The sequence below is a fragment of the Natator depressus genome, chromosome 14 (assembly GCF_965152275.1).
Source record: "Natator depressus isolate rNatDep1 chromosome 14, rNatDep2.hap1, whole genome shotgun sequence".
In the NCBI taxonomy this organism is placed as follows: domain Eukaryota; kingdom Metazoa; phylum Chordata; order Testudines; family Cheloniidae; genus Natator; species Natator depressus.
Window position 1 is genome coordinate 39,260,486 of NC_134247.1, and position 16,227 is coordinate 39,276,712.

Genomic DNA, 16,227 nt, shown 5'->3' on the forward strand with positions numbered 1-16,227 from the left:
TGGGGGGCCTGTCAGGGGGTGCAGTTGTGGTTAGGGCTCGGGGGGGAGTCAGGGGACAGGGGGGTTGCATAGGGGGTGGGGTCCGGGGGAGGGCAGTTTGGGGCAGGGGTCCTGGGACAGGGTGGTCAGGGGACAAGGATGGGTGGATGGGTCGGGGGTTCTGAGGCTGGCAGTCAGGTAGCAGGAAGTGGGAAGGGGCGGATGGGGGGGGCCAGGCTATTTGGGGGGCACAGCCTTCCCTACCCAGCCCTCGATACAGTTTGACACCCCAATGTGGCCCTCAGACCAAAAAGTTTGCCCACCACCGTTCTAGTCTAATGTCCAAATCAGGGCAGTTCACTATCAAGGCAGTCCAGATGGGACTGGAGATCTCAGTCTTACGACTCAAACTCCCCCCGAATAAAACTTGAGAAGATCTGAGAGAAAAGGATCAGGTCCCAAGAGTTTTTATACAGATTTTTGCAGCCTCTCGATGGCACGCAGTCCTGGGGTGAAAAATAGGCTTTTGAAATAACCTTGTATTTCCTAAATATCACCGACAATTAACTACAGGGATTAACAGAAGGTGATTATCCATTAAGCAGTTCATGGACTGTTTACCACAAACTTTAAAGAGACATGCAGACAGGGATATTATTACACCTAAATTTTATCTAAATGTTAATATTTCCTTTTGATCTCCAAGTTAACAGAATACAGCCCTAGAGAGGAACTGTCTGATTACATTGTTAACCTCTAACAAGACCTAGGTAAACACAGACTCCTACGGTTACCATCTTCCAATTCTTTAGGAATACAAGTTTACATTTCAAAGCTCAAGCTTATAGAACATGCAATGGCCCTAAATACCATTTACACACTTAGAAGCATGTCTCGAAAGGTTGAACCTAGATCAATTAGCCTGCAAGTTGCTTCACCCTTTCTGGCCATGGGTCATGGAAGTTTAAATGCTGTGTGGATTCTCCAATGTTTATTGAGGTTTGATTTCTGTGTGAAACTTTTCCCACAGTCCAAGCACTTATAGGGTCTCTCTCCTGTGTGGATTCTCCAATGATTAATGAGGGCTGATCTCAATATGAAACTTTTGCCACAGTCCAAGCACTTATAGGGTCTCTCTCCTGTGTGGATTCTCTGATGTCTTATAAGGTCTGATCTCAATGTGAAACTTTTGCCACAGTCCAAGCACTTATGGGGTCTCTCTCCCGTGTGGATTCTCCGATGTTTAAAGAGGCCTGACCGCCATATGAAACTTTTGCCACAGTCCAAGCACTTATAGGGTCTCTCTCCTGTGTGGATTCTCTGATGTCTTATAAGGTCTGATCCCAATGTGAAACTTTTCCCACAGTCCAAGCACTTATGGGGTCTCTCTCCCGTGTGGTTTCTCTGATGTTTAAGGAGGCCTGACCTCCATATGAAACTTTTCCCACAGTCTAAGCACTTATGGGGTCTCCCTCCTGTGTGGATTCTCCGATGTTTAAAAAGGCCTGATTTATCCTTGAAACTTTTCCCACAGTCCAAGCACTTATGGGGTCTCTCTCCTGTGTGGATTTTCTGATGTATAACAAGGCCTGATTTGTGTGTGAAACTTTTCCCACAGTCTAAGCACTTATGAGGTCTCTCGCCTGTGTGGATTCTCTGATGTCTTATAAGGGCTGACTTCCAAAGGAAACCATTTCCGCAGCAGAGGCATTTATAAGGTCTCTCTCCTGTGTGGGTTGCCTGATGTGAAACAAGGGCAGCTCTCTGTATGAAACTTTTCCCACAGTCCAAGCACTTATGGGGTTTCTCTCCTGTGTGGGTTCTCAGATGTGAAACAAGGGCAGATCTCCATGTGAAACTTTTCCCACAGACTAAGCACTTATAGGGAACCTCTCCTGTGTGGGTTGCCTGATGTGAAATAAGGGCAGATCTCTGTATGAAACTTTTCCCACAGTCCAAGCACTTATGGGGTCTCTCTCCTGTGTGGACTGCCTGATGTGAAACAAGGGAAGATCTCTGTATGAAACTTTTCCCACAGTCCAAGCACTTATGGGGTCTCTCTCCTGTGTGGATTCTCCCATGTTTAACAAGGCCTGATTTCTCTGTGAAACTTTTTCCACAGTCCAAGCACTTATGGGGTCTCTCTCCTGTGTGGATTCTCTGATGTGTAACAAGGCCTGATTTCTGTGTGAAACTTTTCCCACAGTCCAAGCACTTATGGGGGCTCTCTCCTGTGTGGGTTCTCTGATGTGTAACAAGGCCTGTTTTCTGTGTGAAACTTTTCCCACAGTCTAAGCACTTATGGGGTCTCTCTCCTGTGTGGATTCTCTGATGTGTAAGAAGGCCTGATTTTTGTGTGAAACTTTTCCCACAGTCTAAGCACTTATGGGGTCTCTCTCCTGTGTGGATTCTCCGATGTGTAAGAAGGCCTGATTTCTGTGTGAAACTTTTCCCACAGTCTAAGCACTTATGGGGTCTCTCTCCTGTGTGGATTCTCCGATGTGTAAGAAGACCTGATTTCTGTGTGAAACTTTTCCCACAGTCTAAGCACTTATGGGGTCTCTCTTCTGTGTGGGTTCTCTGATGTTTAATCAGTGCTGACTTCGAGTAGAAAGATATCCAGCACTGGAGGCATTGAGAGGGTTTCTCGTCTGTGTGGCTTCTCCCATGATTATTCAGGTCTGAGCGATTAATGAAGCTTTCGCCACAGTCCAAGCATTGAAGGGGTTTTTCTCCAGTGTGGATTGTCTGATGTGTCACAAGGTGTGAGCTCAGAATGAATCCTTTCCCATATTCGAGGCACTGGTAGGGTTTCTCTTCATTGGGATTTCTCTGCTGGGCTGTGGGATCCTTGTGTCCTCCACCACATATAACAGATCCATCAACTTCCCCAGGAACGTCCTCATGATGATTCCCATCTTCACTCTCACTCACTCTCTTAGCACCTGCTGGGAGAGAGACAATCCAGACAGGAGTCATCGTGCTGGGGAGAAAGAGGAATAGCACACAGGGAAAACCCAACACACTAAAGTTGTGAAGAATCAGCAATTGGATTTTGACTCCACATCCCACCCAAACACTCACAGGGAAGGAAAGTTGGGAAGGAAGCTCCAGCAGCTCACAGGGTGGGTGGAATGGCGTGAGCGATATCTGCTGACTACGGCCCTGCCCTGGCTGAGATGAGGAAGAACAGAGGGCGCTTACTCACACCACACATTTGGGATTCTCAACTTTTTCCTTCACTCACCACATGGTTTCTGTGTCAGTCCTCACCTGTGCGGGTGCCTCTCGGGATCTCTCTTTCCTCACAGGCTTGGAGATCCGGGACCCACAACTCTTCCCCTCGTTCCATCTGGGTGATCAGCTCAGGCTTGGGAATGGGAAACCCTGTGCAGGGGGTGAAATCAGACCAGATCAGGGTGCATGGAGGATTGAGAGAGAGTCTGTCACAAAGGGCATTCCATGTCCCGGTACTGTGCTGGGGGAACGTGGAATCCAAGGGGACGGGAACATGGTCACTGAGCCCCCTTGGGAGAGGCAGACATCTGGGGAGGTGAGGGGAATTGTCACGCCCTCACTAGGAGTTTGCAGGATCTGTGCATTCTGCGGGCCTTGCTGACAAACACACAGCTCTAGAGTTAAACCCCTGCCTCCTTCTAAACCTGCAGAGCCCAGAGCCCTCCCCATGGCGAGACCTAGACCCAAGGAGGGAGATGAACAGAGATGCTGTGTGTGAATGAGAAATAATAGACAGGACAATTCATGAGTTTTGCCCCACTGAAAGCTGGGGGTGGGTGGGAATGGTTTTGCATGACCATTAGGTTTTGACACTGTGGTCCCATTGGAGAGGGTACAAAGGTGCAAGTCTCTCTTGCCGCAGCTGTGGACTATGGGACAAATTCTTCTCCAATCTAACTGACCAGGGAAGAACGTAACCAGAGTCAGAAATGCAGTCCCTACGCTTTCTAATAACCGAGGGGACAGGAATCGCTTACCCAACGAGGTCACCGTCTCGTAGTTATCCTGCATTACGTCCCTGTAGAGGGCTCTCTGACCGGGGTCCAGCAGAGCCCCCTGCCCCTGGGTGAAATACACAGCCACCTCCTCGAAGGTCACCGGCAGCTGGAACAACAAGAGTCCCCCACTCAGCACCTGCTGCCCCAGCCACAATCCCACTAGTCACGGGAAAGGAAGAAAAAAAAGCTCTGGGAGGGCCAGAGAAGCAGAATCCCTCTCCCACCCTGCAGCAGCCATGTGGCTTCAGGGGGTGGGGAGAAGGTGAGAGCTCCTTGTCCCCCCAGCACACAGAGCAGAGCAGGGTCTTCTCATTTCCCACACGCCTGACAGCCACAGGCAGATACGGGAAGCAGAGCTCTGAGCTGGGGGCGGGGACAGGAATCCCGACAGCTTCCCTTCGTATTTCACAGCAGCCTCTGGCCAGTGGGGTCAGGCTCCAGCACTGGGAGTCTGGAAAATGTTCCAAGCCCTGTTTCCTGTTTCATAAATGAGGAAAGTTCCCCTGCTGCCAATGGGCCTATTCAGAAAAGCAGCAGGTGTGAGGATGGAGACATGCAGGCCTGGCTGTAAAGGCCGATACTCTAAGAATTTAGGTGTATTCTTATCACTTGGCTAGTTCTAGCGGTGTAAAAGAAAGAATCAAAATCACTGTCTGCGGGTGTAAGGGCCTTCTCTTACTGTGACCGTCTGAGGCCCTGTTCTTAGGCTAAGGCCTTTGGCTAAGCAGCAGAGGCAGCCATAAGCCGGGAAGCGACCGGTCACCTCCTCACATTCCAACCTAGTCATATTGAAATAAGGTGCTATTGGGCTGTTAGGAATACAATCCTGTCCTGATAGTGCCCATCGCCTCCAGAGAAAGGGAAGTGCCTAGAAAATGTAAAAGGAAACTTAGTTTGATAGCATCCTGTCTGGCAAGAACCCACTTATCAATAGCTGGGATGTGAAATCCTCACTTCTGTATTGTTTTGTCATTATAGGTCCCACTTTGCTATTGTTTATTTGGATGGTCTCTGTCTGGTTCTGTGATTGTTTCTGTCTGCTGTAAAATTAATTTTGCTGGGTGTAAACTAATTAAGGTGGTGGGATATAATTGGTTACATAATCATGTTACAATATGTTAGGATTGGTTAGTTAAATTTCAGGAAAATGATTGGTTAAGGTATAGCTAAGCAGAACTCAAGTTTTACTATATAGTCTGCAGTCAATCAGGAAGTGAGTGGGGTGGGGGGAAATGGGAACAGGGAATGGGTTTGGGGAAATTGGAATCATGTTTTGCTAAGGGGGGAAATGGGGGTGGGGAAACTGGAATCATGTTTAGCTAAGGGCAGGAATGGGAACAGGGACACAGGTAAGGCTCTGTGGTGTCAGAGCTGGGAAGGGGGACACTAAGGAAGGAAACTGGAATCATGCTTGCTGGAAGTTCACCCCAATAAACATCAAATTGTTTGCACCTTTGGACTTCGGGTATTGTTGCTCTCTCTTCATGTGAGAAGGACCAGGGAAGTAAGTGGGTGAAGGTATAAGCCCCCTAACAGCAGGTGTATCACACCCTGTTTCCTCCCTGCCTCTCCCTTCCACCCCCTCCCCCCTAGCAGCTCCCTTAAAATCCCCTACCTGAGCTGGCTCCATCACAGCCATTTCCCTTCCCTTTCTCCTGGAAGATGGGTTGATCTGGAGCGAAATCTGGACGTGATTCCTCAGCCTGTCGGGGTGAGAGGGCGATGGGGGAGGTTTCAGAAGGGGCTTGAGTCCATTTCGCACCCCGATTCCCCCCCAGGCTCTTTCCCTTGAGTCTGATGCTCTGGACTTTGCCATGCTGGGAAGAAACCCAGTTAGGTTATTACCACCCAGGCCAGCCCCCTCCCAGCAGAACTGAACCCACCGGGACACTTTGAAACTCTCCCTGTAACAGTGTCTCTGAGCCAAATGCTGGAAAAAGAGCAGAATCAGAGAAGCCACTTTTGGGGATTCCCTCTGACACTGTCTCCAAAGGCAGCGCCTGTCCCCGCACTCTACAAGCAGCGCAGTGATTCCAGGCGGTCAGCAACTGGCTTTTCCTCTCTCAGCTCCTCTCCTTGTGCCCAGGAGAGTCAGTCTGCCCGGGATAATGCAGGGACTGGATCTGGGCAGGTCTGGGAACTTCTCTTCCTGCTGCTCCTTCCAGTCTCTCCACTCTCCCTTTTTATCATCTTCCCTCTCCCTGGAGAACTGGTGACTGCTCCATTGACGTGGGCCTTTGCTCTCCTTAGGGAGATCAGCCACTGACACTGCTAACAGGGGTTTGAACCGTAGCAGTATCCATGAGGACAGCAGCTCTGGGACTCACAGACACACGGGGAGCCCCTCCCTCCTGTACTTCAAACTCGCCAGCAGGTCCCTGAAAGGGGCCCTTTGTGCAGAGTCACTTTCCTGCCATGTGGAGGAGCAGAAACTGCTCCCTGTAGGAATTTGCTACTTAGGGTGCACTGAGCATGCTGACGTGAACTGAGCACGCTCAGTAACATTTGCTGAAGTCACTGCCTTTCACCCTGCCCTTATTACCCATAAGATTCTGCAGACTGTTTTTACAGGGGTTAAAAAGGAGGAAAGGGGGCAAATCGGAGGAGGGAGGTGTTGGCCAGATTCTGAGCAGGGGGCAAAAATTCATTGGTCGGGGGGTCAAGCAGCTGGAAGCAGGGTTAGGATAGGGGCTGAAGGGCAAAATCAGGGATGGGGGGAAGGAGCTGGGGTTAAGCCCAGGGGTAAGGCGCTGCCAGAAGGTAAAACCCTGGCAGAGGCAGGGGCAGATGGGGTATGAGTTACCCCGGTGGACTGAGACACCAGTGTTTCCAAAAATAGGGTGTATGGGGGGGGGAGAGGGTCTTTTTTATTTCTCCTCTCACAGACAGCTCCTGTCAGCATGGGCTTCCCAGGACTGGGTTCTTAAAGGCATCCCAATGACTAGCCACTGGAGCTCCTCTCTGTCTGATGTAACCTACTAAGGTGCTGCAGGAGACTTAATTCAGTGAAACAGGGACTTCCCTCCCCACCCCCCCGCCCCATTCTTTCCCCGCCCCGCAGTGATCAACCAGTTACCCGCAGTGTTGCCAATTTAGTCATTGGTTGGAAATTGGAATAGAAATTGAAACATTAATGCACACTTTAAAATACACATACAGTGTATGATAAAATAATTGTACCTGAAAGTATTATAGGTTTGAAAAGTCTGAACAAAGACTGGCTTCCTCACACAGCCGTTGTTTTTTCTGACAACGTCGGCACATTGGGTTCGGCAATGTTGGCCAACCTTATAATTTAAAATGATGATTTGTAAGCAAGGTGTGAATGAGCTCTCCCCTGACAGCTCGTGATGAGCCGGGGTAGGGGGAAGGCTTCAGGACCAGACTGTATTTACATGAACTCACCTACTCTGCCGAGGTATCCAGCAGACAGAGCTGCGGTGCCCAAGTGATCAATTTTGGCTGGTGTCGGGAGTTTCTGTACTAAACATTTTTATTATATTATAATTAATTTTTGCATAAGAACTGCCAGACTGGGTCAGACCAAGGGTCCATCTAGCCCAGTACTCGGTCTTCCGACAGTGGCCAAGGCCAGAGGCTTCACAGGGAATGAACAGAACAGGCAATTATTGAGTGACCATCCCCTGCCGTCCACTCCCAGTTTCTGGAAAACAAGAGGCTCTCATGGTGTTGCATCCCTGCCCATCCTGGCTAATAGCCATTGATGGACACATCCTCCATGAACTGATCTCGGTCTCTTTTGAATCCTGTTCTAGTTTTGGCCTTCACACCCCCCACCCCGGCAAACAGTTCCAGAGGTTGACTGTGCGTTGTGTGAAGAAGTCCTTCCTCATGTTTGTTTTAAACCTGCTGCCTATTAATGTCATTGGGTGACCCCTTGTTCTTGGTTACGTGAGGGAGCTTATTCACTTTCTCCACACCAGTCAAGATTTTATAGACCTCTATCATATCCCCTCTTAGTCCTCTCTTTTTCAGGCTGAAAAGTCCCAGTCTCTTTAATCTCTCCTCCTATGGAAGCTGTTCCACACCCCTCATCATTTTAGTTACCCTCTCTGTACCTTTTCCAAGTCCAGTGTATCTTTTTTGCGATGGGGCGACCAGCACTGCACACAGTATTCAAGATGTGAGCGTTCCATGGATTTATAGAGTAAAAGTGGAGGAGCTTGGTTTGCCAGACTGACCGGCAAAGCCAATGCTGACAAACTATGTGAAAAGGCTGCAAAACACCAATCCTCTGGACTGCATCGACATGCAGAAAGCCTCATAAGCCAGTCATTGCCAAAGCCAATTTGAGAAGAACTTAGTGAGGTGTTAAGAATCCTGGAGACACACCACAGTTCATGCGAACAAACATGGCTGTCACATCATACTTTCTCTTTAAGCAAGAGATACCACATGCTACAAACTGGGGGCCAATGTTAAGTGCACTGTCCAGCTGAAAAGTAAAGTACATTGACTTGATTCTTACATCTCTACAACAACAACTTTTGGATTCTATCAACCTCTACGTAGCTTTTACAGATGACTGTCTTATAAAACACCAACAGTTGAGCGGAGTGAGGCACTCCCAGCAATGGGGCTGCCATGTGATCAGGACAGAATAGAGAATTTGAACACAGAGTGGAATATCACATGATGAACAAATGAAGATTTGATTTCAACTTCATCACCATCATCACGAATGCTTTGACCCAATTTTTGTGCTGTGTTTCCTGGGATGAAAGAAGTAGGAATTCACCTCTTCCTACTCTCAGTCACAACAGCTACAGCTGAGTGTTCTTGTTCCTCATTGAATAGAATTGTGTGTTCTGAAAGAAGTCGCCTTCTGCCTGAGCATGAGCATATCTTGAAGGAGGAAGTATCTTACACATGAGAAGCCTCCAAAAATGAATGCCCTGCATTCGAGAAGTTCATTAACAGAGTTTGCAAAATTACAACAAGAAAACAAGAAGGATGTAGATATAGCGCTTCATAGTAGGCTTGTGTCACAAAAGTAAAGGGAAGGGTAACCACCTTTCTGTATACAGTGCTATAAAATCCTTCCTGGCCAGAGGCAAAACCCTTTCACCTGTAAAGGGTTAAGAAGCTAAGATAACCTCGCTGGCACCTGACCAAAATGACCAATGAGGAGACAAGATACTTTCAAAGCTGGAGGGGGAGAGAAACAAAGGCTCTCTCTGTCTGTGTGATGCTTTTGCCGGGAACAGATCAGGAAGGCAGTCTCTGAACTTCTGTTAGTCAGTACGTAATCTAGCTAGAAATGCGTTAGATTTCCTTTTGTTTAATGGCTGGTAAAATAAGCTGTGCTGGATGGAATGGATATTCCTGTTTGTGTGTCTTTTTGTAGCTTAAGGTTTTGCCTAGAGGGATTCTCTGTGTTTTGAATCTGATTACCCGGTAAGGTATTTACCATCCTGATATTACAGAGGTGATTCTTTTACCTTTTCTTTAAATTAAAATTCTTCTTTTAAGAACCTGATTGATTTTTCATTGTTCTTAAGATCCAAGGGTTTGAGTCTGTGTTCACCTGTACAAATTGGTGAGGATTTTTATCAAGCCTTCCCCAGGAAAGGGGGTGTAGGGCTTGGGGGGGATATAGTAGGGGAAGACGTCTCCAAGTGGGCTCTTTCCCTGTTTCAGAGTAGCAGCCGTGTTAGCCTGTATTCGCAAAAAGAAAAGGAGTACTAGTGGCACCTTCGAGACTAACCAATTTATTTGAGCATAAGCTTTCGTGAGCTACAGCTCACTTCATCGGATGCATTCAGTGGAAAATACAGTGAGGAGATTTATATACACACAGAACATGAAAAAATGGGTGTTATCATACACACTGTAAGGAGAGTGATCACTTAAGATGAGCTATTACCAGCAGGAGAGCGGGGGGGGTGGGGGGTGAAGAAAACCTTTTGTAGTGATAATCAAGGTGGGCCATTTCCAGCAGTTAACAGGAACGTTCGAGGAGCACGGGGGGGGGGGGGGAGGGCGGGGGAATAAACATGGGGAAATAGTTTTACTTTGTGTAAAGACACATCCATTCCCAGTCTCTATTCAAGCCTAAATTAATTGTATCCAGGTTGCAAATTAATTCCAATTTAGCAGTCTCTCGTTGGAGTCTGTTTTTGAAGTCTTTTTGTTTTAATATTGCGACCTTTAGGTCTCAGATCGAGTGACCAGAGAGATTGAAGTGTTCTCCGACTGGTTTATGAATGTTATAATTCTTGACATCTGATTTGTGTCCATTTATTCTTTTACGTAGAGACTGTCCAGTTTGACCAATGTACATGGCAGAGGGGCATTGCTGGCACATATCACATTGGTAGATGTGCAGGTGAACGAGCCTCTGATAGTGTGGCTGATGTGATTAGGCCCTGTGATGGTGTCCCCTGAACAGATATGTGGACACAGCTGGCAACGGGCTTTGTTGCAAGGATAGGTTCCTGGGTTAGTGGTTCTGTTGTGTGGTGTGTGGTTGCTGGTGAGTATTTGCTTCAGGTTGGGGGGCTGTCTGTAGGCAAGGACTGGCCTGTCTCCCAAGATTTGTGAGAGTGATGGGGCGTCCTTCAGGATAGGTTGTAGATCCTTGATGATGCATTGGAGAGGTTTTAGTTGGGGGCTGAAGGTGATGGCTAGTGGCGTTCCGTTATTTTCTTTGTTGGGCCTGTCCTGTAGTAGGTGACTTCTGGGTACTCTTCTGGCTCTGTCAATTTGTTTCTTCACTTCAGCAGGTATTGTAGTTGTAAGAATGCTTGATAGAGATCTTGTAGGTGTTTGTCTCTGTCTGAGGGGTTGGAGCAAATGTGGTTGTATTGTAGAGCTTGGTTGTAGACGATGGATCGTGTGGTGTGGTCTGGGTGAAAGCTGGAGGCATGTAGGTAGGAATAGCGGTCAGTAGGTTTCCGGTATAGGGTGGTGTTTATGTGGCCATCGCTTATTAGCACCGTAGTGTCCAGGAAGTGGATCTCTTGTGTGGACTGGTCCAGGCTGAGGTTGATGGTGGGATGGAAATTGTCGAAATCATGGTGGAATTCCTCAAGGGCTTCTTTTCCATGGGTCCAGATGATGAAGATGTCATCAATGTAGCGCAAGTAGAGTAGGGGCATTAGGGGACGAGAGCTGAGGAAGCGTCGTTCTAAGTCAGCAACAAAAACGTTGGCATACTGTGGGGCCATGCGGGTACCCATAGCAGTGCCGCTGGTTTGAAGGTATACATTGTCCCCAAATGTGAAATAGTTATGGGTGAGGACAAAGTCACAAAGTTCAGCCACCAGGTTTGCCGTGATAGTATCGGGGATACTGTTCCTGATGGTTTGTAGTCCATCTTTGTGTGGAATTTTGGTGTAGAGGGCTTCTACATCCATAGTGGCCAGGATGGTGTTTTCAGGAAGATCACCGATGGATTGTAGTTTCCTCAGGAAGTCAGTGGTGTCTCGAAAATAGCTGGGAGTGCTGGTAGCGTAGGGCCTGAGGAGGGAGTCTACATAGCCAGACAATCCTGCTTTCAGGGTGCCAATGCCTGAGATGATGGGGCGTCCAGGATGGGTAGGAGATAGAATGCCCCAGGTCGCAGTTCTAGGGGTGTGTCTGTGTGGATTTGTTCTTGTGCTTTTTCAGGTAGTTTCTTGAGCAAATGCTGTAGTTTCTTTTGGTAACCCGCAGTGGGATCAGAGGGTAATGGCTTGTAGAAAGTGGTGTTGGAGAGCTGCCTAGCAGCCTCTTGTTCATATTTCGACCTATTCATGATGACGACAGCACCTCCTTTGTCAGCCTTTTTGATTATGATGTCAGAGTTGTTTCTGAGGCTGTGGTCGGCGTTGTGTTCTGCACGGCTGAGGTTATGGGGCAAGTGATGCTGCTTTTGCTCAAATAAATTGGTTAGTCTCTAAGGTGCCACTGGTACTCCTTTTCTTTTTGCGAATACAGCCTATCATGGCTGCTACTCTGAAACCTGTCATTATGCAAGGCACTGCATTTAGCCGTATGGAGTGGAAATCTATCAACTTCATGAAAAAACTTGTACAGATACAGACAGACATCATCTTCCTTTCCAAATGCAAACAGATGGACATCGTACCAAAAGGACTGAAGGTAAAAAGTCCATTACAATCTACATACCACACCGACTATGCTGACAGCTTGTGCCACACGCTCTCAAAGAAACTGCGGAACCACCTGATCAACATCCTCTACAGCAAACAGGGAAAGATTAAGAATGAGCTCTCAAAACTGGATACTCTCATAAAAAACCAACCTTCCACACAAACTTCCTCGTGGCTGGACTTTACAAAAACTCGGCAAGCCATTTACAACACACACTTTGTTTCTCTACAAAAGAAAAAGGACACTAAACTATCTAAACTATTACATGCCACAAGGGGCCACAACAGTGGTTCCCTCAACCCACCCAGCAATCTTGTTAATCTATCCAACTATACTCTTAGCCCAGCAGAAGAATCTGTCCTATCTCGGGGCCTCTCCTTCTGCCCCTCCACCCCCACGAACGTGATACAGTTCTGTGGTGACCTAGAATCCTATTTTCGACATCTCCGACTCAAGGAATATTTCCAACACACCTCTGAACAACATACTAATCCACAGAGACCTTCCTACCAACACTACGAAAAGAAGGATTCTGGTTGGACTCCTCCTGAAGGTCGAAACAACAGACTGGACTTCTACATAGAGTGCTTCCGCCGACGTGCACGGGCTGAAATTGTGGAAAAGCAGCAGCATTTGCCCCATAACCCCCCACCCCCCCGCTCCTCGGACGTTCCTGTTAACTGCTGGGAATGGCCCACCCTGATTATCACTACAAAAGGTTTTCTTCACCCCCCCTCCCCCACCCCCCCGCTCTCCTGCTGGTAATAGCTCATCTTAAGTGATCACTCTCCTTACAGTGTGTATGATAACACCCATTTTTTCATGTTCTGTGTGTATATAAATCTCCCCCCAGTATTTTCCACTGAATGCATCCGATGAAGTGAGCTGTAGCTCACGAAAGCTTATGCTCAAACAAATTGGTTAGTCTCGAAGGTGCCACTAGTACTCCTTTTCTTTCCCTGTTCTTTGTTTAACACACTTGGTGGTGGCAGCATACGGTTCAAGGACAAGGCAAAGTTTGTAGCTTGGGGAAGTTTTTAACCTAAGCTGGTAAGAATAAGCTTAGGGGGTCTTTCATGCAGGTCCCCACATCTGTACCCTAGAGTTCAGAGTGGGGAAGGAACCTTGACAGCTTGTATAGCAAACTTTAATTTGTGTGATGATTTAAAAAACGAGCTAAATCTAATAAAATGGTTGTGAAACATTTTTCAGTTTTTACTATGGTGCCATACAGCCCATCTTCACCCTAACAATCTCACTGGTCATCGGTCTTCCCCCCTCCCTCCAGAGGAGGAGAAGGTGACACATCTTCGAGCAATGGTGGTAGGCGCGGTGTTTGTGCTGGTGGAAGCCAGGGGAAGCCCTGGGGCCACCAGGAGCACTGGGGCGTGAGGGTTGCCCTCACCAGTACAGAACAGGTGTAGCAGCATACACTCCACACAGTGCATGGCTCCTCTGGGCTGCTCAGGACAGCTGGCAGTGCCTTCTGCCCCCACCCGTTTGCCATCAAGGTATTTCGGCAGCAGCAACATTGCGGCTTCCACATGCATGGGAGTGTTTGGGGAGGGAAAGGACTTCTTGGCCCCCTTCTCACCTCCACCACCACTAATGGCTCTGTGTGACGGCAGCCATATTTTGACCCTGTAACAAATAGATAGGAATTGTTTCTGCCAGGAAAAATGTCAGGGGAGCATAGGTGGTCCTCAGTAAGGGAAACAGGAAATCCAACATACTTCTCTCTCCTTTCTACCCAGCCCCCAGAGACTAAAATACACCTGCACGAAGACAAACCCATCTGGCTCATCTTTACCCTACAGATTTCAAAATCTCTGTCTGAACAAGCCCTTTCATCGCCAGTGAGACATTACCCCAGGAGCTGGCTGGAATCTACCCTCCCTTTGATCAGAACCTTTCTCAGTCAAGGCAACAGGACAAGGGCATTGCTGCCTGGGCCTGCCCGCTGAGCCGATGAACGGTAACCATCAGAGATCGCACCAGCCCAGAGTTTAAATTATCCTCCACGTGTCCCACGTCCCACCACAATGAATCCAACCCACAGGTCACTTGCACGGAAATATCAATATCAGGATGCTACACTGTTAGCACAGTAAGTGACGCTGCAAAATGAGTGGTGTTTCAATGACCTCCCTATTTTTTACAATCCTCTATTAAGAGGTAATTGATACATCTGTACACCAGGCAGGGTCGTTTGGAAGCCGACGACTTTATGCTTCCATGCCTTGCCACTGTCAAGTTTTAGCAAATTACGACAAGTCAGCCCATAAGAACAATGTTCTTAGGTATGAGTAACTGCTACTGTTAACAATTTGCTACCTCTGTCCCAGAAGACAGGAAAGGTGAGTAGTAGCAAATTTCTACAGATAGCAGTTTCTCACACCCTATAGTGTGAAATTAACTAAGTCAGCTAGCAGTTTTTAGCAAAGTAGGACTTGTCTGCTACATGAGCAAATTCCTACAGGGAGCAGTTTCTCATACTACACAGCACTTTGCCCCAGGTCTCTCCCCTCACCTGCAGGCTCCGGCTCAGGGGCTTGCAGCAGAGCCTGGGGCTGCCCCGGGGCTGGTTCCAGGCACTGGAGAAAGTCCCCACCCGAGCGGGGCACTGAGGGGGCTTTAACAAAGGTCGCGCCTCTGCTGGATAAGCAGCAGCTTCTCAGTTTGGGTTCCCAGGTCAAAATGCAGGAGGCAGCTTCTGATCCAGGCAGCTCAACTCCAGAGCTGTATCCTCAGCAGAGAGACACACACCAGCCTCCTCCTCCCGCTTAGCAAGAGCCGGAGTCTTCTGGTGGCAACACCTGATGAATGAGTTGCCCTGGACTCCCCCTGCACCAGGGCCGGCTCTAGTTTTTTTGCCGCCCCAAGGGGGGGGGGGGGGAAGGAGTGCCCTCCCTTCAGAAGTGCCGCCCCCCCCGGAGCGTGGCCCCTTGAGAAGTGCGGCCCCAACCCGCCTCCTGCCCCCTCACACATCCCTGTCCCCCCCTTCAATTCCCCTTATCTACACCCCACAAAGCCCTGGCTGGGCGGGTTTAGTTGGGGATTGGGCCTGCTTTGAGCAGGGGGTTGGACTAGATGCCCTCCGGAGCTCCCGTCCAACCCTGAGAGTCTCGGATTCTCCAGACCCCTCCCGGCTGCCCCCACGTGTTGCCCCAGCGCGGCCCGGCCGGGCTCCCCCCGCCCCGCACACACCGGGAGCTGGCGGCAGCTTTCCCGGGCCCGGGGCAGGGAATCGCAGCCAGCTCCGCGGGGAGCAGCCCGGGGCCAAACCCGCCCCCTGCAGCCCGGGGGTGCCGGGGGGGCGGGTCTCTCTTACCTTCCCTCCGAGCGGGGGCCCCCGGGGCAGGGGCAGGGGCCGGGCCGGGAAGGGGCCCTGGCCGGGCTGGGGGCTCTGCCCTGGGAGAGGCTCCCGGGGAGCAGCGGGCAGGGCCCGGCTGGAGATTCCCCTCTCCCGGCTCCAGCCCGGGCTCCGGGCTCCCAGCACCAGCCGCCGGGGCTCGTGGATCTCGCCGGGAGCCTGGGAGCCGGAGTCCCCGCAGCGGCTGCGAGTCACTTCCTGCGGCCGGGCCTGAGCCCCGCGATCCTCCCCCCAGAGCCGCCCCCCAGCCGCTCCTGGGTCCTAGCGATCAACACACAGCGCTGCAGCTGCCTGCCCCAGACCCTGCCCCCTGGAGGCACAACTTCCCCTGGGCTCCTGCAGCTTCTCCCAGCCCTATGTAGGCGTCCTGCCTAGAAGCCACAGGATCACTGGGGGCACAGAAAGGAGACGTGCAGATCCCGGGGCGGGGGGAGAAGGGGGGTTTCTAGGGAGACTCCAGGTTGTTCCAGAGGATCCAGGGGTGACGGGAGCCGGGGACACTCTGTGTGTGATCCGCTCTGGTAACAGACTGGCACAGGGAGCAGGTGGTCAGAGCTGGCCTCTTCTCTCCACACCAGGCTCACTGGCGACCAGCCCTGGGCTCCCAGCTCTGCTCCCCTCGCTCCGATCATGGAGCTGTCAGAGCTTTGCCCCTGGGTTCCTCTGGTTACCTGTAGGTCCAGATGAACCCATCCCTGGGCTCTGTTTAAACCCCCCTCATGTCTGCCCCCTCTCAGGGAT

General features: G+C 49.8%; 1 protein-coding gene across 1 annotated transcript in view; it reads right to left on the reverse strand.

The window, feature by feature from the left end:
* Positions 1 to 15,594, reverse strand: part of LOC141998581 (uncharacterized) — a 97,594-nt gene extending 82,000 nt beyond the window's left edge. Inside the window, exons 1-5 of the mRNA XM_074971452.1 lie at positions 15,445 to 15,594; positions 5,611 to 5,698; positions 3,975 to 4,101; positions 3,253 to 3,366; positions 959 to 2,927 (exon numbers count right to left, since the gene is read on the reverse strand). Coding sequence (XP_074827553.1) covers positions 959 to 2,927; positions 3,253 to 3,366; positions 3,975 to 4,101; positions 5,611 to 5,634 — 2,234 coding nt within the window. The 5' untranslated portion in view covers positions 5,635 to 5,698; positions 15,445 to 15,594. The remainder of the gene's footprint in view (positions 1 to 958; positions 2,928 to 3,252; positions 3,367 to 3,974; positions 4,102 to 5,610; positions 5,699 to 15,444) is intronic.
* Positions 15,595 to 16,227: the final 633 nt, after the last annotated feature.